This window comes from Mastigoproctus giganteus, chromosome 14, assembly GCF_048544385.1.
Source record: "Mastigoproctus giganteus isolate SK-2022 chromosome 14, ASM4854438v1, whole genome shotgun sequence".
Classification (NCBI taxonomy): Eukaryota; Metazoa; Arthropoda; class Arachnida; order Uropygi; family Thelyphonidae; genus Mastigoproctus; species Mastigoproctus giganteus.
In genome coordinates, this window is record NC_143588.1 from 97,654,699 (window position 1) to 97,677,172 (window position 22,474).

Sequence of the window (22,474 nt, forward strand, 5' to 3'; positions counted from 1 at the left end):
GGAGACCGCACCTAAAGAAAGACATTGAGCTTCTTGAAAGGGTGCAAAGATGAGTAACTCGCCTGGTGAGATCGGCAAAAGGGCGTCCTTATGAAGAAAGACTTCGAATATGTGGGTTGCAGAGTTTGGAAACTAGACACCTTAGAGGAGATTTGATTGAGGTGTTTAAGGCTGAGAGAGGCATCAGTAAAATGAATGAGGACGGAATTTTCAAGGTTATAAATGATGCTAGAACTAGGGGACATAAATTCAAGTTACGGGGGGAAATGTTTAGATTGGACTGCAGGAAGTTTTATTTTAGCCAACGAGTTATAAATTACTGAAATAAGTTGCCTACATGGGTGGTAGAGGCTGACAGTTTGGGGAAATTCAAAGGTCAACTGGATAGTACCTTCGGGTCAGGGAAGCGCATAGGATGATAGGTTTAATTTCCTTTTCTTTTACTAATTATTATTATTTATTTATTTTATTTTATTTTTTTATCATTGTTTTATTCGTGTTTTTTTTTTTTTTTTTGGCAGGTGCAGCATAAGCCATAGGCTTTCTTGCACCATGCGGCCATTACTAATACTAATTTAAGAATCATATGCTTGAAAAGAATGGCAGTTGATTTTTTTTAATGGGGAAACATTCTGAACATACTGTTTTTAATACCTATAGTGCCACTTCATAAGGTTATTGTTCTTGTAGGAGCCAATATGAAAGTGTAGTTAAACATTCTGTGTTTGGTTGCTGTTGGCTTGGCAACAGCACTCAAAAACTTGTTAGCATTGTCTAAGGATATTAAAGGACATTTCTCTCCTGTATTATCAAAAGGTTAATATTTTTTTCCGTTAAATCTGTTCAGGCTCTTAAACCTAGAGACACTGAGATTTGCATATATTTTTGTTACTGATTCCTTTACACTCTTATTGATCAACTGAACTTTTTGAGTTGGAGGTTATGGACAGACAAATCACAGTTCATAAAAAACTGCCTCTTTTCATCAGTAATTCAGAATTAACATCTGGACAGGTGTGTGGTAGGCATCCATCTTTTCTTCCTGTGCATCATAATGGACCAATATACAGATTACATAAATTATTAATTAAAAAAATGTGATATAAAAGATAGAAAGTTCTTGGGAATGTGCTTTTGTTATTATTGGAAATTGTATCATACAATAAGTTATGGAACAACTGCACTGTGGCAGGTGGGCAAGGATGTGTTAAATTAAAATTTGTTTTAGTGAAATTGGTCATTGAGGACCAGTCATGGCTTCACTTATCTTCTGAGCAAAAAACATTAGATTTTTATTTGTCTGGACACCTAAAACAACTGATATACAGGATTTAAGAAGGGTCACTTTATGGTGTGCTGTGCTTCTATTCAATATGCTGAAGAAGTACATCATGTCCCATAGCAGTTGATAACCTTCAAGAATTATTTATTCATCAAGAAGTATGCATATGTTGGACATTTCAAGCACATTTCAGTTTGATTTTTAAAAAAAAAGTTATCGTAGTAATAAAAAATGCCTCACCATACCTGCAATAAAAACAGGATTTTTATATGCTTAACTTTACAAATAAGAAATGTCGATTTTAATTTCAAAAGGTAATTATTTATCTTGTTAAAAAAGAAAGTGAAATATTAGAACAGAATGAGATTTATTTATTTAGATTAAATAAAGGATGTTTTGAATAACTAGGCCAGTGCTTCATAACAATTCAATGAAGATAAATCACTTTAAAATTAAGTATTTAAAATATAAAAGCTTATTTTTCCTTTCTGTAATTTTCCTTGCATCAATATATTTTATAAGGTGCTCTTTTTTAAAGAATATGTTGAAGTTTTGCAATGTTACTTAAATTTGCGGTAACAAATAATTATAAATTTGCAAAGTAATTCATATTTTAATGTGCTTGGTGTGCAGCTTATCTTTGTATCTTAGAGTGATGTGTTTTCCAAATTGAGAAGCAACATCATACAAGTTTGAGAAAGGGAAAAAAAATTATGAACTTACTTTTGGACTAATTTATTTTAGGTTATATTCAGGAACAATAGGCATTTAAAGTACTTTTGGTTGTTATTAAATTCATATGTTAAATAAATTCTATGATTTTTTTTTTTTTTCTTCAGATGTTATCAGATTCCTATTTCAAGGCTCCAAGTGATGCAATGGTTAAATTGATGCTAAAGAAGAATGTGCGAACTTTTATGTATGTTCTTAATTATACAATGGAGGGATTTGGAAAAATGAGAAAATTCGAATGGGAAGGTAAATATAATATTCCTATATGGAGAGTATACTACAATATAGGTGGGGGAGCTAATATATTTTCTTGGTTTATATTACACCTATTATAAACTCCACAAAAACTGTTTACAATAGTTAAAATTTGAAAAATGATATAAAAAAATAATGAGTCCATAATAAGAGTCCATGCATAGTACCATGTTATATAAAATTCAAAAATTCTGTAATTATTGTTTAATTCCTTAAGACATTATAGGAATTAGTGTTATTTAAGAATGCATCTGGAAAAGTAAAACAAATATCAATGGTAGGCAGATAATTAAAACATCACTGGTAAGTGACAGGAATGAGGAGAAATACTGAATTGAAACATAATTTGAATGCCTCAGCATAGAAAAAATTTCTAAAATAATAGCTTATGGAAATTAATATAGTAAACTTGAAGACAGTCAGAATAAAATTACATGATTTTGCAAAGTTAGAATAGACTTGCTAAGAACATGTCAAAGTTTTAAACCACATTGCTTCATAGGTAAAATGAAAGTTTCCATATTTTTGATAGTTCTTTTTCTAAACAGAATGATACATGATTTGCCTTCTAGAAGGATTTTCATGGATACAGACAGAAAGTAACAAAAGAATCCACTTGGATATGACTATTTACCCTTGAAGTTATGACAGTGGAGACAAACAAAGTAATCATGAATAATTTCATGCCATCAGAAATACTGGCTCAATGTAAAAGGTTATGAAAATAATTATACAAGAGATGGGTAGTAAGTTCTGCATAATAATGAGGGGAAAAACGAGTGGCTCAAACCATCAGATTGCTTCGAAATAAGTCATCATTTGGCAAAGTAGCAGTGCCTAGGGAATAAAGCATTTAATTTAATCACTAATTTGTGTGATCCATGTGATTCAATACTCAACTTGCCTGTAGAAACATAATTGTAATTAACTTGTTAGCTAGCACATTATACATCATATCAACATGAGTAAAGTTCATCAACTAGAAAACTTAGTTCCTAAATTGGCATTCTTACTATAACCTCTTATGTTGTGAAACCCTTCCCAACAAGTTGCCTACTCTTGGACTTTGAATAAGTAACATGACACTATTTCAATGATACTTGTCCTTTCATTGGTGGCACTCAACTGAGAATAAGTAACCGTAGTCTTTGCTATTTGGGAAGTTTTACTTATTTGAAGTGCAAAAGCAGGCATCTCATTGGGAAGGGTTTCACATTATGTGAGGGTGTTACAGTAAGAATGCATTTTGCAAACTAAGTTTGCTATTTAGTGAATTTTGCTGCATGTTAATGTGTTGCTTAATGCACTGGCTTATGTATCTGGGAAATCAGTGTGGTCAGAGGCTTTAATGTGATGCATTATTTAAGTTTAAATGACAATATTGTTACAATTGTAATTTATTTCATTTCAAATGAGAACAGTGCATAATTTCTGTTATCTTTCCTCCTTCCTTCCATGGATCATTGATTCCACATTTTATTTCAATATTTTTTTAGATTCAAATCAAGGAACATGATCATTTTGTCAGCCTAAAATTCAATTAACATTTACTTTATTTGTTTTTTTAATACTAATATAATGTATAAAAAAATCCCAATGTTTTATATTTTATTTCTTTGTGCTTTGTAATTAATGCATTGAAAAATAAAATGTTGCCATAAAATTATGCTTTATGTTATGAAGATATCATAAAAATACAATGCACAAACTTTAAATATACTACAGTAAGAGACTAAAGAACACAAACAATAAAAAGTAGTATAAAATTTTTTATAAAGATTTAAGCATTTTTTTTCATTCAAATTAAGAACAGTGATGTGTTTATGCATAGGTGCACTAGACATAAACCTGGGGATTGACAGTGTTTGGTGGCCCAGGAAGTTGGCCCATACAAATATACAAAATTTTATACTAAATCCTGCGGCACCTTAGAGGGTCCTCCCCTAACTGATTTAAATGTGCTGCTGATTAAGAAACATGATTTTGGTTACTTTGTCACTTGTCGATCTGCTACGCTTTTTAGTGATCATCTTTATCTCTTTTGAGATAATTCTCTCATTTGGTACTGAAGCTGCAGTTATGAAAAATCTGATTTTGAAAAACTTGGAATAAATGATTTTGTTTTTATTTTTACCATTTTAATAGATTTTCATGTCTTGACAAAAGGAGCTGATAATTAAATACAGTTTTTACTCGGTGTTGCCGAGTGCTGTATGATTTTCAGTTCAGCAAGATGTGTCATATAATCAAATTTCTGACAGAATCAAGTTGGATTCATTCATAGGTTTCAAAGCTTGGGATATATTGTATCTGTTCATTTTTTGTTATAACTGAAGCACTGGTATATAGGCTGTCAATATCACAGAAAGGTAGCTATGTCTCTGCTCAGTGATTCAAGTCATATTTTTAATGACTCAAGTCACCCACTCTCTAGCCATCACTACTGCACAGATCTCAATATTTCTAAAATAAAAGTATAAATTGTGTATATGTAGCATTTTTTTGTGTCCATTAGGGAATATACTTTGATAAACACATATCACTTTTTCTGTTACAGGGGATGCATAAGAAATGTAAAATCATATGACACTATGGCCACAAGAATGGAGTTGAAGGATGGGAGCAGAGAATATTTGTGACAGTTGAAGCAGCAGATTGAAAATCTGCACCTGAAATTAGCATTGTTTTTAGCATTAGTATCGGGACATCTGATGCAAGGAAAGCAAGCTTATATACAGCATCAGCAAAAAAAAACAAAAAAACTTCCCATTTCACCCAGCCCATTCACTCCAAACTTTTGTCTAGTTCTGCCTTGAATTTATTTAAGCTGTTGACTTCCGCAACAACAGATGGAAGTTTGTTCCAGCAATCAACCACCAGCTGGCTAAAGATAAATTTCTGCACATCTATTTTACAACTGTCTTGCCTCAGTTTGAACCTATGCCCCTCAGTTGTGTAATCTGAGCAAAAGCAAGAATCCCATCACCATTGAGCTTGCTCAAACCATTCAAATCCATCAACCTTTGCAAGAGGTTTACTTACTTACTTACTTCTCTTGATGAAATGATAATCTCTTTTTGAAGGTATTGCTTTTTCGTGGGTAAATCCATTGTTGAAGACAAACCTGAGTCCTGAAACTAACTTTTGATAAATGAATGGAAATTTATTTTTTACTTCACAAATCAGTTGTTTATATATTTGTTATCAAAGAGCAATAGTGGCCAAAATCCACTTGTATGCGAACTTTCATAAGGCCAAAGAGTTGTTTAACACATTCACAGAAAGAATGTCATTCATTAACAATACTCTGAAGCATTCAGCATATGTATGTATGTGAGAAAAACCTCCTGGTGAGTTTAGGTTACTTGTATTATGTGAAACATGCAGTAGGTGTATTAGTGGCAGACATTCACAGAGATACTCATTGCTGTCACATAATTAAAACATTTAATATTTCAGCACAAGTTATTTTCTTTTTAAATAAAAAAAAAATCTTATCTTTTGTGTTTCAAGTTCCCCTTGGTTGGCAAGGCTCAAGGTGTGTGCCTCTCACATCGATTATAAATAGTGATTGATAAGCAGGGGATTATATTGTAAGATTCTAATTATTATTTTTTTTTTTTTTTTGCTGTTTGTTTGTTTGTTATTTGGTTTTTAGGAGCATTAGCAACTAAGGCCATATTGCTCTGGGGATATGCAGTGGTCATTCCCTGACCTTTCTGCATCCTCTGTATTTGGTGGTCACGGGCTCGAACCCCGGTCTGATCAAGAAGCGTGTGCTACGCACTGCTGCTCCTGCCCACCTGGCTACGGAGGCGCCTTTTTTTTTGCTAATGTAAAAAATAAAAAATCTGTTTCATTAGCAATGGCATAGTTGTTTTAAAAGATGCTACCCAAAAGTTATAAGAATGCATTAAAAAAAAAAATGGTTTAAATTACCTACTTTTCATCACATCCCCTTTGCAATATTCCATTGGGATTTCATATATTGAACTCTACTAGCCTGCTGTCATTGGAAGGCATGTCTGATTTTTTTTTTTTTTTTCCCAATAGTGTTTAGTGTTTCCTGCAATTTTTGCTGAACTGCCAAGATGCAACATTTTTAAACCTCCTTTTTCGCAATTCAGTTTCATTTGTGGAAATGACACCTCATAGAAAATAACGAGGATGTGGGATCACAGATATTTAGTTGTTAGCCTAAAATTGTTGGACAAACAAGTGGTGCTTTATCAAAAGCACCACTTGTGTCTTGTTGAAAATTTCTGAATGCTTTTGATAAATTTTTTTAAAGACTAATTGTACATGTCATGTTTCTGAAGCTGATTTTACTAGCTTGAAACAAAACTTGATACAAACCTTGAATAATTTATTTCAAAAACTCATTATTGAATGCTGTACACATTATCACCAAACAGCTTCCCAAACATGACTAATGCAACATGGAAAGGTGTGCAAGGTAAACTGCTGCAAAGTATACTCTTTCACCGTTGGCTGAAAAAATCCATGCAATTATCATTTGAACATTACACAACCATCCTCATAACTTTGAGGTTGTCACTTCATATTTTGTTTGTTTATTTAAATTTAAGAAAATCAATCTTAGTTCTTTGTTTTTAGGTGTGACGCATGACACGGAATACTTCCTGATTACAGGAGCCCCTTTCATGGATCCTGGATTCTATCCTCCTGTTCAGGAACTGCACAAAGTAAAGTGGACTGAGGGTGATAGGAACATGAGCCAATTTTTAATGACGGCATGGGCAAACTTTGCTAAATTTGGGTAAATATAATTACATTTATAATTCAGGGCATTAGTATAAGGTAGGTGGAATATTTGTATGTTTGTATTAGCTGGAGATATGATGGGCAACAAACTTGTTAATGGCAGTTAAAAAAAAAAATTAATTCTCATTTGTGAAAAGCACTAATTATGAAATCTGTATTTTTGAAAGGACAACTCTATAAATTATGTTTTTACTTAGAGATTAGGATTTTATTAACACATTCTGAAACAAGTTTCACAACTAGTTTGAATCATCACCTTCCAAATTCTTCCAGAAAAAAAAATTATTTCAACTTCTCTGTCAAGGTACATCTGTGAATGTGAAAAAAACTGGGGATCTATGACTAGGAGAGACTAGATGCCAAATTTTTTGAATAAACATTCCAGTGATATTAATCTTGTGTTGGTGATGGTAGTGGGTCATCTGACAGGGGTGCCCAGTTTTCTGATTTATGTAAAATATTTTTTTTTTTTTTTTTTTTTCAATTCTGCTTAAACAATGCCAATATTTCATCTTTTCTTAATGGATTTCAGTACTTATTGTATGTACTTTTAATTTTTAATAAAAAATTTAAAATTTTAAAATGTGCTATGTGTTTTACACCTTTTATTTTCAAAAAAAAAAACCAAAAAAAATTAATTATGCTGAAAATTGCAAAAAAATGTTTTAGACATAAAATAGAAACATTAGTCGTTTATTCTCTTCCATTTTCCAGTTTAAAAGACCAGTAAGTATGCAAAATTTCAAACATGCATGTTCTGCTTACATGCACTTTCAAACATACAGTTCTGCTTTGTATGTATATTAATATTAAAAAAAAATAACTAAATAAATATTAAAAAACATTTCATTATATATATTCAGTACTGTTAGTTTAGGTTTCATGTTTACTTCAAATTTGGAACTATAAAATTTGAAACTACATATCTTGCTTTCCATGGTGTAGTGGCCATCTTGAGAGAATGTTGGATTTTGTGTTCCTATCTTTACTGTGTGAAAACAATGGTAAATATTTCAAAAACAACTAGGATAAGAGTGTAGATGTTTATTGAAGTGGCTAGTGGGAAAAATAAAACAAGTAACCTGACACTATAAACAAACAGTATTGGCATTTGTTTTGTCTGGTACAATTCAGCAAAAAGCCAGGTAGTTGCAAAGACAGTGGCGGATCACCTGACAGGGTCTCATACAAAATTTCTGTATGAAAATAGTAAAAAAATTACTTCAGAAACTATTACAGTAAAAGTTTTAACTATATCTAGGAAGGTAGAAAAAATTTCAGTCTTTAATCATTGATTAAGAGTTATCATGAGAACACTATTTTTGATGGTCACCTGTCAACAGCATCACCACTGCCAGGTTAATTTAGTCCCAGATTGGAAACATTATTTCTGTACTTTTTTTTTTTAGTTTAATGGACGATTGGATTTAATAGGCATACCTTACCCCAATAAATCGAAGTTTACTGTATTATTAATTGTTAGACTTTGCCTATGAGACTTTTATTCTTATATGATATAGGTTCTGGGATTCTTGCATAATTACTAAATGTTGTTTAGATTATATTTCATTTAGACTTAATTGTATAGTTGACAACAGATGTGATAATTGTTTCTCAGTTTTATGTAGAACATGATATGCAAAGAAAATTCTTACATTGCAAAATGAATTAGTCATTTTGCAGTGGGATGACAGGTAAAGGCAAACAGTAGAAGCCAATCACTGTATTATTATGATGAAATTCGTTGTTGGTTGCTAGGTAATTACCCATAGAAGCATAGATATATTCCTTCACATCTATACATTGATCTTACTCAGCACAAGTTATTTTCTTTTTAAATAAAAATTTTAAATGAAAAAAAAAAAAAAAAACATCGTATCTTTTGTATTTCAAGTTCCCCTTGGTTGGTAAAGCTCAAGGTGTCTGCCTCTCACATCAATGATAAACAGTGATTGACAAGCAGGGGATTATATTGTAAGATTCTAATTTTTTTTTTTTTTTTTTTTTTTTTGAAAGATGGTAATAACTTCTTTTTTTTTTGCTAATGTAAAAAATAACAAATTTATTGCATTAGCAATGGCATAGTTGCTAATGATATTTTGGTCCTTTCAAGAAACATCACTTTTCTTTTTATAATATTGTGTTTAAATCATAATTGTAATCAGAATATTTGTATATTCTACTTGCCAAATTGAGGTGGTATAGTTAATGTGTTAGCATAAAATTCTGTTACTAATCTGCAAAATTTTCTATTCTCACTTTCTGCATTACTCTTTCTTCCAGAAAATATGTACAGCCTCGTTATAACACGGTTCACTATAATGCTGTTCTTATATTATAACCTTTATCTGACTATAACGCTGTCACAAATCACTATAATGCTCTTTTACAGATTTCATTTTTTGCATATTTAACAAAATCATTTCATTTGATGGAGTTGATAGCTTGAAAATGAATAGCAAAACAGCTTAAAACGTTTCCCACGCTGAGTGAAATTTTCTCGTACGCTAATTTAATTGTAAATTGACTTGTTACATAGTTCCAAGATCACCATTTTAAAAAATGATCAAGTATATTGCTTGTAATATTTGTGTTATGTGCATTTATCCGAAACCTAGTCATCACTCAGTACAGTATTAGACATCATGCGTAACGGACAGTTTACTCGAACTTTGTATCATAATTAATGCAACCAATGCAGTAACATTTTCGAAGAGTTAATAATGATGGATAAGAATGAAAAAGCAACGTCTGGATGCAGTACGAAGACTATAAATGTAAGAAAAAGACTGAATTTGAAAATTAAATGAGTCGTTTTGAAGCAAATCGATTCCTGTCAATGACAAGTGGATGTGTGTCATAATTTAGGACTGGCAAGTTTAACTGTAAGAACAATTATAAAAAATAAAGAATTAATTTTAGCATCGGGAAAGACAGCTGTTCCACTGCAAGCAACTAGGGCTAGGCCGGCTATTAGGATTGAAATGGAGAGACTAACTAATTTTATTGAAGATAATATCCAACGCAGAATTCAGTTAAGTTAAATACTGTATTATAAAAAATAAAATAAATAAAAAGAGAGAGATTAGCCTATATGATAATCTGAAGAAAATTCACCAAAAAAAAAAAAACAAAAACAAATGCAGAACCATTTAAAACTAGTAAGGGCTGTTAAAATCCAGGGAGAAGCTGCAAGTGCAGATCAAGGAGCTGAAACTTTCAAAAAAGAACTTGTTAAAATTATTGAAGAGGGATATTATGTATTATGGGGGACTCGAAAAGCAGATAAATGCGGCAACCCTTATCCCTATTAATGCTATATCGTCCGGACAAACATATTCGTAAGCTCTCTAGCCACTTCTGGTTCCAGAAACCCCTAGCTCTGTCTGGAACCGGAAGTGGCTAGAGAGCTTACGAATATGTTCGTCCGGATGATATAGCATTAATAGGGATAAGGGTTGCCGCATTTATCTGCTTTTCGAGTCCCCCATTTTAGGGAGGGATGAGCGGTTTAGAATGGTTCGTTCCCGAGCCATTTCTGGTTCCAGTGTACAGGAAGTTATAATGCTCATATGCTGTAGTGGCATCACGGACTTGCTGGGATAGAATTTTTTATATATATATATATATATATGCTAACCGGGCTAGCCGGGTGGGTCAAGTGCCTGCCTGGCAACCCAAAGGTCGCGGGTTCGATTCCCGCCTCAGGCTTGGATCAAAGAACTGCAAAAACCTTGGGAGGTGCATTATGGCCACAGAAGCCTATGTGCCAACAACTACCAAAAAAAAAAAAAAAAAATATATATATATTGTTGGATAGCCCATAACCATTTCAGCTGATGAAGGCAGCTGTTGCTGCCAAAAGCTCTTGTATAGTGGTTTTAAGTGATTTTAATCATTTTAGTGATTTTATTATACTTTATTTTAATGGCAGTTTTTGCCATTAAAATAAAGTAAAATATAAAATACAAAAATATAAAAGTATAAAATATAATTTTATATTTTTATAGTATATTTTATTTTATTTTATTTTATTCTATTTTATTGTACATAAAGTTATATATGCAGTCTTGAGTCAGTGTTTAGTGGCATTAAATATGAATTATGTAATCCATTTGTTTACACTGCATGATCATTAATGATACAAGCTGCACAATTTCCCATTACTTGTATGGGCTCAATTTGAGAGAGAATGACAAGTGAATGTGCTTAAAAAAAAAAAAAAAAAAAAATTGGATTGGATTATTTAAAAAAAATGAACTGTTTTAATAAGTTCTTATTAGTGTGAGAGAGAGAGTGAGAGTATCATCCATATTTTCAGCTATTATTTGCTGTTTAATACTTGTAATCCATGCAAAAAATAGTAACATTTCTTTCTTCCAGCACAGCCACTCATTCAATAAACTCTGAAATATAGTGCTAATTACACTTGCTGATTACAGCTAACTGGTTACAGAGCACTTGTGTGAACCAGTTTGATGATACTTTAGAGAAGCTGAGAGTGAAAAGAGAGAGAATTCCTAGTGTGTGGGTACTGCTGGTAAAATGTAAATATGATTACATTTTTGAAATTTTACCTTAGTTGTGTACAATTAAATCTATTTTTTGTGTGCATAAATTCAGTTACTGTTTATGGATATGATTAACCATAAACTACTACATGGGAGCTTTCCACTCATTTTCAGTACTTTTTTTATTTGAGCCAGGTTAAAAGACAAAAGGTATAAAAATTTTATCACCTACATTGAAAATTTCTAATTTCCTGCATTTTTTTATGCATTATTATTATTTTTAAGTAGTTGCATGTAATGCTTTCCTTTCAATAAGCAGCTTCCATAATAGTAACTTATTTATGCATACAAAAAAACATCCACACAACTAAGGTAAAATTTCACAGCTGTACTCAGGCACTGGACATTTTTTGTCTATCACCCTCAGCTGTTCTAAAATGGCACCAAGCTGGTCACTGGCTCATAGTGTAATTAGCAACTACAGTTCTACAGTTTACTGAAAGCAGTAATGCAAAAAAATAGAGAATTGTCACCAATGTTGGTTACAAGTATTAAACAGTAAATAATATCTTAAGACATGGTTACCCTCTCTCTCTCTTTTTAGTAGGCATATACATAATAAACAACATAATGCCTGTTTACATGTATTATCATACATAAATCAAATCATATGACTAGTAACTCAACAAACTTGGCAATCATGTTATTATGTACAAGACATTTATTGAATTTCTCCATAGCACAGTTGTTCTCTTTCTCATATCAACTAAATTTAATGTGTTAATCATGTAATTACAAATGTCTGCTACAAATAAAATAAAAATTATTAATATTTTAAATGATTACAAAAATTCTACACAGTGTTAATAAGAGTAGCCGACTAAATATTTCTCATGATTAATTAATACTAACATGCTCTGAACTAGTATTAGTAGTATTAGTATTAGTAACGGCCGCATGGTGCAAGAAAGCCTATGGCTTATGCTGCACCAGCCAAAAAAAAAAAAAAAAAATCCGAACAAAACAATGATAAAAACAAAAAAAAAATAAATAAATAACTAAATAATAATAATTAATAAATACAAAAAATATATATATAAATAAAATATAAATAAAAAGGAAATTAAACCTATCATCCTATGCGCTTCCCTTACCCGAAAGTACTATCCAGATGACCTTTGAATTTCCCCAAACTGTCGGCCTCTACCACCCATGAAGGCAACTTATTCCAGTAATTTATAACTCGCTGGCTAAAATAAAACTTCCTGCAGTCCAATCTAAACATTTCCCCCCGTAACTTGAATTTATGTCCCCTAGTTCTAGCATCATTTATAATCTTGAAAATTTTGTCCTCATTCATTTTACTGATGCCTCTCAGAGCCTTAAACACCTCAATCAAATCTCCTCTAAGGTGTCTAGTTTCCCAACTTTGCAACCCACATATTCGAAGTCTTTCTTCATAAGGACACCCTTTTGCCGATCTCACCAGGCGAGTTACCCTTCTTTGCACCCTTTCAAGAAGCTCGATGTCTTTCTTTAGGTGCGGTCTCCATACTTGAACACAGTATTCCAAGTGTGGTCTAACATAAGCCTTATATAATGGGATTATCACGTCCCTATCTCTACTTGCAAAAGTTCGATAGATCATCGATAGGACACCATGGGCCTTCCTTGCAACCTGTTTACAATGCTCAGAGAATTTCATGTCTGACTGTATCGTAACACCCAAGTCCCTTTCCTCCAGTACTGGGTTTAGTTGAACTCCACCAAGTGAATAAGTTTTTTTGGGATTACTGTTTCCCAGGTGTAATACCTTACACTTTGTTGGATTAAAGCACAGCTGCCATTTTTCTGACCATTCTTGAAGTCTATCTAGGTCTCTCTGAAGAAGCTCAGCTTGACAGTGATCATTAACTACTCTACCAATTTTAACGTCATCTGCAAATTTAGACATCACGCCCTCTATCCCTTCATCAATGTCGTTTATGAAAATTAAAAACAACAGTGGTCCTAATACTGATCCTTGGGGAACCCCACTTCTTACATCAACCCAATCTGAGGAATAGCCATTTATCACAACCCTCTGCCTCCTGCCCTGAAGCCATCCTTCTATCCATCTAAGGATTTTCCCAGTGATTCCAACCTGTTCCAGCTTATAAAGCAACTGCTCATGTGGGACTGAGTCAAAAGCTTTGCTGAAATCTAAATAAACAATGTCGAAATTATTCCCTAAATCCAGCTCGTGAGTGACCCTTTCGAAATAGCGAACCAGATTTGTTAAACATGATTTTCCCTTTACAAAACCATGCTGAGTATCCTTGCTATGGGATACCTTGAATCTGCTTAAATTCAAATGGATGTATTTGGCCCTTCAACTTTTAATTAACTATTTTGCTGTTTAGATTACAGGGGTAAAAATTTTTAACACATGAGGTCTAATCACAAAGTTCAGGGACTGATTTTGTATCTTGAAATTATGGCATTGTGGTAGTTGAAACTTGTCACATGTTCTGTAACTCATCTAGACACAGTAATGCACAAATCACCCATTTTATCTGCAGTCAGTCTGAAATAGTGTTCATTGAATAGAAGGTGTTATATTTGTTTCATTGCATATTAAAATTAGTGATTTTACTGAGCACTGAATATGCATCAAATTTTATTTCAAATTAGGGAAAAGTGCAACAGAAACCCATGAAATGTTAAAAATAGCTTTTGGAGAAGCTGCTGTGTGTTATTCAAAGACATTTTAGTGGACCACTTGTCTGTTGAAGATGATCTTTTCTCTGGTGGCCCTTCAATTTCAAAAACCAACAATTCAGTTGTCATGTTCATGATATGATCAGGGATAATTGATGTTTAACTAACTGTGAAGTTGCTATTTTTAATAGGACATGTCAGTTAATTTTAACACAGGATTTGGAAATTCAACATGTTTCATCCAAGTTTGTGCTTTGCATTCGTACTGATGATGATCACAGAAAGCAGCAAGTTCTCATGCATCAAACTCTTTGTCAAAATACTGCTGCTAACTTGTCTTCTCAGTGGAAGACTTCATTTTCTCCAAGACTCAAAAAATAGCAAGACAATCTCAATCAAATGTGATGATCATGCTTATCATATTTTTTGACTTGTGTGGCATGTTTAAGTATTCAAACATTGAACCAGGATACTACAAAACAGTTTTACAGAGATTGTGTATTGCCATTTGGGGAAACCTCCAGAAAGTGGGTTTCAGGGAATTGCCACTTTCCATTGAGAATTTCTTGTGAAGCACTCCACCACTGTTGTCCATATTCATTGGATTTAGCTCCCTGTGATTCCCTCTCTCCAAGCTTGAAGTCCCTTTGAAAGGTCACAATTTACAGTGACTTTTTTAAAAGATTTATTTCCCAAATATTAGTTCAGTCCCCAAAAGTTTTTGATCACACCTGGTACATTCACATATTTTAGAAGAAAAAAAGTTTTTTACAATGTATTTTTATTATTTAAAATGTAAGCGTTACTCATTCTGTAAAAAGTTTGCTCATCTGCAAAACTTAACCACCTTATTATGGAAATTAGAATCAGTTATAGTCTTACAATCTAATTGAAAGTAATGTAAGCAATTTCTAAGTTGTTTTTTAATTTTTAATTTTTACAGCAACTTTCAGTGAACCATATTTTTATAATTTATTTTCTTGTCTTTTTTATAGCAATCCAACTCCTACAAATTTATTTGGTTCTATAATGTGGGAAAAAATGTCTTCAAAAAACCTGCAATATTTATCTATTAATACCACTAATATGACTACTGTTATGAGGAAAAACTACCGTCAGAAGGAATGCCAGTTTTGGAATGATTATATACCACTTCTTATTGATAAAATTATTCCTACTTGGCCTCCATTGCAGAAAGAACAGGTGATCTACAAAGCTTCTCTATGGGGAGCAGTAGGTGCAGCAGGACTTTTTATTTTTTTTACTCTTCTGTTTTGCTGCCTTTACTGTAGAGCAAACAAGTAAGTTGATGTTACATGTTGACATTGCTTTTCTATTTTAGTCATTCTCATATAGCAGAAGTTTCATTAGTTAGTATTCTTGTTTTGAACTGCAGTTTCTTTCACAATTGTAAGTGTATGAGACTGGCCCAATGACATACTTTTGCCATATTGCATGATGTTAATCAAACACATCATTAAGAGATAACTAAAAGATACTTGCACTATTAAAATTACTATGATCTTTGTTAGCATCAGGTTCCAGAACCTCAGCCAGTCCCTTGCTCACATCCACCACTTCTCTGGTGGTCAGGATGTCCAGGAAAATAAGAGAAGGGAGGTGACATCACGAAAGAGAAATTGATTGGCCATTCAGTGAAATCCAGTAACCTCACTCCATCCCATCCTCTAAAGATCAGTTCTCTTGTAATTTACATACTTTGATTTTAATTCCTGAGCAAAAATAAATAAAAAAAATGAAAGAAAAAAACTGATTTTTTTTAAAGTTTATATTCTGTTGCTAAACAGATGCATCCATAATGCATCTATATCCCTCCCCATATTTCTGTTTATCATCCTATTTTTAAATTTTCTTATATACAGTTAGACCCTCATATCCATGGTGGATACGTTCCAAGACCTATCGTGGATGGCTGAAACTGCGGATATAAGCGAACACCTGCTGACCCCATATATAACGTGATTTTTTTCTTGTACATACATACATATAATAAAGTTTATTTGATAAATTAAACACACAATAAGATATTACTAACATTAAATATGGTAATAATAAAGTATAGAAGACTCTTGATTTACTGGGGTTGGATTAACCGGGACACTTTAAGACCCAAATTAAAAAAAAAAAAAAAAAATCGACCAGAAATCATAAAATTTAAGTAATAACTAGAATAGGTATAATCTTTCCGGACACCACCATATCACAGCAGATTCTCCCTGAATGCAGCATATTTACTGCAGAGCTGCACGCTATAGAGTTAGCCTTGGATCACATTAGTAAATGCCAATACCAACGGTTCATTTTATATTCCGACTCTCTCAGCGTGTTACAGACTTTAATAACTGTGAGATATAATTCTCATCCAGTTCTGTCTTGCATTCAGCAGAAGATTCACTTTCTCCATGAACGTGAATATGATATCCGCTTCTGCTTAATTCGCAGCCACATTGGGATTAGGGGAAATGATTTGGCTGACACCACAGCCAAATCAGCAATTCCCAGTAATAATCGCTGCCTGTCAGTCCCCTATACAGACTACAGGCAAATAATACACCAAAAGATATACTCCCAATGGCAAGATTCGTGGAATAGACAGACTACGAATAAATTATATTGTATAAAGCCTGTAATTGAACCATGGCAGTCTAGTCTGCGTAGGAATCGTAAGGAGGAAGTTGTTCTTGCCCGGACCCGCATAGGACATAGTCATTTGACTCATTCGTTTTTGCTGAGGGCTGATGATCCTCCTATGTTGTGAGTCCTGTGGCACAATTTTATCAATCAGACACATTTTAATTGACTGTCCAGATTTTAGCAATATCTGTTTTACCGCTTTTAATCATCTGTGTGAGCCGTATACACTCAGTCAGATTTTATCCGACAGTGACCACGTGTCTGCTGTTTTTAGCTTTTTTAAATCAATAAAGGTTTTTACTTGTATTTAAAATTTACATGTTATTGTTATTTCTTTATTGATTTATCTTTTCTACATTTTATACCTTTGTTATTTTATATCTTGACATGGTGACCTAAGTAATTAGGTCAGTAAAATTAAAATTTTTATATATCACCTGGTTTTGGCACATTATAGCCTTAGTTGCTAATGCACCAATAAAACCCAACAACCAACCAACCAACCAACCAACCAACCAGAATAGGTATAAACAGATATTTTGCAAGTCGTAAATAAGTGACAAGAACTGACATTATAAGTTGTCACTGTGAGATTAATGTACCTATTATCTTACAACCTCCTCTGTCTTCACGCCTACCACTCAAAAAAAAAAAAAAGAAAAAAGAGACCAAATGTTTAGTTTGATTTAGTGTGTCGCGTTGATTGTTGTGTTCCGTCTCACTGGAAAAGGACAAAATTTTTTTCGTTATTTATGTCAAGGATGTTGGAATTTTTTTTTTTTTTTTTTTTTTTTATATATAACTATTTTTTTTTTTTTTTTTTTTTTGTTTAGAAATGCGAAAATGATGGGCAAACTCAAGAGTTGTGCTTTCAAATTAAACAAAAACTTGAAATTATTCAAAAGTTTGAAAACGGTGCATCCATTAAATCTCTAAAGAACCATTATAATGTTGGTGACCAAACCATATGCGACATTGTAAAAAATAAAGGGATGCTATTCAATTTAAAATCGACATTGTAAAAAATAAAGGGAAGCATTGTATTGGACACGCGGGTAGTACGTGTTTTTTTTTTTTTTTTTCCCGTGGTTAACCGTAGGTAACTGAATCAGCAGATATGGGGGCACAACTGTGCATAGCTTCTTTAAATTTTCTTTTGATAACTCCCCCCACCTCAAATTATTTTAAAAAATTTTTACATTAAAGTGTGGGACATTGATAAGCATGTTCTGCTACCTCTGGTTTCCTAGTATGTATTTCCATTTTATACATGTGTTTACAATGTTTGGCAGTTCTAGTTTCAAATAACCTTGTCTCACTAATGTGCTTTTACTTGCAGCTGCATGTGTTCTTGTAGAAAATGTCTTCTCCTAGTTAGGGGAATCATATCTCTTAAAATATTTTATTTATTGATTTAAATATCACATCTAATATGTATTTGTTATTTATTCTCATGGTTTTCTCTCCTGTTCCTTTTATTTATGGTATTGTGATTGCTTGTTTGAATTTGGCTCTATTCAGCATTTTTTTTTCTTTTATTATGAAATATCATTCCCATAATTTTCCATGTATTTGCATGTAAATTTGTCAGTTATACCCCACAGAAGCAAATTGTTGGTAAGGATTGTGGAGATAAGTTCATTTATTTTGTTTTATTATTTTTTGGGTTGTAAACTATTATTTCTCTGCATGGTACCATCTTGTCAATGCTCTTTTTAATATTTATTGGTTGGTTCAAATTAATATAATGCCTGGAGTCCATCTTTTTCTATACACTTGGGTATAGAAAAAGATGAAAAAAACAGAGTAGTGAATATGACCAAGCAACTAGCAGAGGTTCTGGAATGTGATGCTGTTAACAAAGGTAATAATTATGGTGTAAGAGTACATTAATTTGTAGTTATCTCTTTATGGAAATAGATCACGAAGTCATGATTAGGCAGACAAGTCAGATCTTGTAGGGACCGAGAACCCTGAAAATAATGACATTCTACATTGTAGAATATGGTGAACTGTCACATTCTGATGTTGGTGAGCAGCACGTTTCAGGTTTGGTAGTCCGAATCTTAAACATGCTGATAAGAGGTACGGGTATTAAAAACACTTACTGTTTTCAAATGAATTTAGCTGCCCTGTTGTAACTTTAACACTTTTTAAGCATTCTGTGGTTATTGAAGTACTTGAGATACTACTGCCCCCTACACTTTTTGCTCACACAACCAGTAATGTAATTTTGAATTTATATTTTTAGAGTTTTGTGATGTTTTATCATTTATGCTACTGTAAAAAGTTTTGCATTTCCTGTTTAACCCCTTTTATTTATTTATTTTTTTTGAGAAAACTTAACAGCAGTAAAATAAAGTTTTATTTTACTTTATTTATTTACATAATTTTACTTTATTTACTTTTTTAGTTTTAATGGTAAAAATGAATAGAACTCATAAGGAACAGCTGATAATGAGTACTAACATTTCCAGAAACATTGATGACAAAGGCAATCTTAGTAATAAAAGAAAAAATATATATATACAGGTAGCCCTCGTTTTGTGCTGGTCCAATTTGCACCGATTTGCAGTAGCACCAATCACTAACCACAATGCCATTTTTATTTTTATTTATTTTTGCAATTTTTTTTTTTGTAAATTTTTTATAAATTGAAAGTTTAAAATCGTCAGACAAAATTTATCAGCATCATACCATGCTATCCACTGTTCACGTAATTTAGGACAATCTGAGGCAATTAGCAATTAGCACATCCATATCAGAGACGAGAAAGATTCCAACCCTCAAAGTAACCACTCATGGATGCAGTAGTAAACCATTCTGTTGGTTGTTGTTGTTTACACTTGAGGTGTATAAGGCCTTGAATGGGTTGAGCACTCTGATGGGATTCTTCCACTTGTTCAGATTACGAACCTAAGGGGGCATAAATTCAAATTAAGAAAAGACAGATGTAGAATAGATGTGTGGAAATTTGATTTTAGCCAGCGGGTGGTTAATTGCTGGAACAAACTTCCAGCAATTAACCACCCGCTGATAGGTTGAATAAATTTAAGGAGGAACTGGACAGGCATTTAGAGGGAATGGTGTGATATTTTTTTTTTTTTTTTTTGGCTGATGCTGCATAAGCTCATACACATGCTTTCTTGCATCACATACCACCACCACCACCACCACCACTACTACTACACTATTTACACGTGTTGGAAATTTATTACGCTAGCATTTTTTATTAATTGTGCTATTAATAAATTAAATATAATTAATAGTGATATCCATGTGCAGTTTTTGCCAGTTGTGTTATAAATTTTTTAATTTAATAGAATAAAGAAAAGCCATGTCTGGTTATTGTTATTTTTGGCGCAAGGGCTGCTCAGGCCATATTGCGCCCGCCACGTCTGGTAAAAGAAGTTCATTGAATCTTAGTGCAATATTTGGAGGATGGAATCTAGTAAAAGTCACCCTAATGTGTGGGGCTATGAATATGCCTCCATTGACTATTACTACAACTATGAAGAATGCTAATAAAATAAAACAATTGATGCAAAGTGGTAGGTAAAATGTTTTGTGCCCAGAATCTAACCCTGTAATTTCCAATTTGACTCCATTATATAAAGGGTTCCATTTGCGCCTATCCCCCCCAGGAACCTAACCCCGACATAAATCGAGGGCTACCTGTATATTGCAAAAAAATATATATAGTCTGAAAAAGGCCTCTGAGGTTGAGCAAATTCATATTTTAGCAATAAATCAGCACATACACCAACCATAAGAATAAGTATTTTACTGTAACTAAAATATTTACAAATTAAAATAAAATAAATATTTACAAAAACTGCCATTATATTAAATTAAATTATGTACATGTGAAAAACATTAAAACTGTGATAAAATCCTTGCGATAAAATACACTAAAATAAACCGGATTAAAAACGATAAAATCTCTGGAGCTTTCTGAAGCATCGGCTTCCTTCCTCAGGAAGGAAGCTGATGAAAGTCACTTCAGTGCACTCCATGGTAAATACCAATCAGATTTGGTATTTACCATTTAATAGTGACCTTAGAAAAAATGAATTAAAAGAACTTAAATCCAGATTATTCGAACAACAAAATTTCATCACGATACCTAATTTACAATCTAAAGCAGTAACTGTAGCATCATTTAAAGTGAGTTATCTTCTTGTAAAAAGATGCAAACCATTTTCTGATGTTCAATTCATCAAAGACACATTTTTAGAAATAACAGTTTCTCATTTTTAAAATTTTAAGAACAAAAATGAAATTAAAAGTGCTCTTTAAGATCTGCAATTATCTTGAAATACTGTGATGTGATGCGTCGAAAAAAACGAGAAACAATGTGAGTGAACCAAATTGCGTGCTCATATTGCAAATTGTATGTCCTTTTCTGTACATCTTGATGAATCTACAGATGCCAGTGATACAGCTCAGTTGCTCATTTTTATTCATATGGTTTTCAACGATTCTACCACTAGAGAAGAAAACTTCTGGGTATGGCTACGTTAAAAGAATGAACTAGAAGCCTTGTTATATTTAACGCATTCAAAAATTTTATTGAAAAAATTAAATTACCACTATTTAAGCTCATATTAGTAATGGCCACATGGTGCACGGAAGCCTATGGCTTATGCTGCACCAGCCAAAAAAAAATAAAAAAATTAATAATAATAAAATAACAAAAAATACATAAAATAATAAGAATAAAAACAAATTAATAATAATAAGAAGAAAATTAAAAAATAATAATAAAAATTAATAAGAGAACAGAAAATAGACAACTTATTAGACAACCTGTGCATTTCCCTCCTCCCTTAGGTAATTATCCAGCTGACCTTTGAATTTCCCCCAGACTATCAGCCTCTACCACCCATGTAGGTAACTTATTCCAGTAATTTATAACTTGCTGGCTAAAATAAAACTTCCTGCAATCCAGTCTGAACAACATCCCCCCCCCCCATAACTTGAAATTATGGCCCCTAGTTCTAGAATCGCTTCGCTTATAACCGTGAAAATTTCGTCCTTATTCATTTTGCTTATGTCTCTCAGAGCCTTAAACACCTCAATCAAGTCTCCTCTAAGTTGCCTAGTTTCCAAGCTCTGCAACCCACATAAACGAAGTCTTTCCTCATATGGATGCCCTTTTGCCGATTGATACTTGAAAGCATCTTTGGACCCTCTCAATCGATTTCAAGCAATGGTGGGGTATCTTATTGAAAATGGATTCATTGCATTGTGCAAAAAGGATGACGAATTCCCAGATTTTTTGAGTTACTGCTGTATTATCTACCAACAAGTGTTAGCCAGCAAAGGTTAAATACTAAAAGTGTTATGGACATAGCTTTCAAAATCGTGAATTCCATCAGAGGACAATCTCTTCAAAGGAGACTTTTTTAAAAATGCAACTCGATGAAAATGAACCAGATCTTATCTTGCACAGAGATGTGAGGTGGCCAACTCGGAGTAAATCTCTACAGAGATTTCGAAATTTGCTGAATGAAATTAAAAAATTTATTGATCAAAGGGAAGATGATTATCA

The 22,474-nt window shown here is 32.7% G+C and overlaps 1 protein-coding gene across 1 annotated transcript in view; it reads left to right on the top strand.

Moving 5' to 3' along the window:
- LOC150075418 (uncharacterized) overlaps positions 1–22,474 on the top strand; it is a 114,070-nt gene that overhangs the window by 86,145 nt on the left and 5,451 nt on the right. The window contains exons 11-13 of the mRNA XM_090388482.1: positions 2,122–2,260; positions 6,887–7,049; positions 15,261–15,566. Coding sequence (XP_090244608.1) covers positions 2,122–2,260; positions 6,887–7,049; positions 15,261–15,566 — 608 coding nt within the window. The remainder of the gene's footprint in view (positions 1–2,121; positions 2,261–6,886; positions 7,050–15,260; positions 15,567–22,474) is intronic.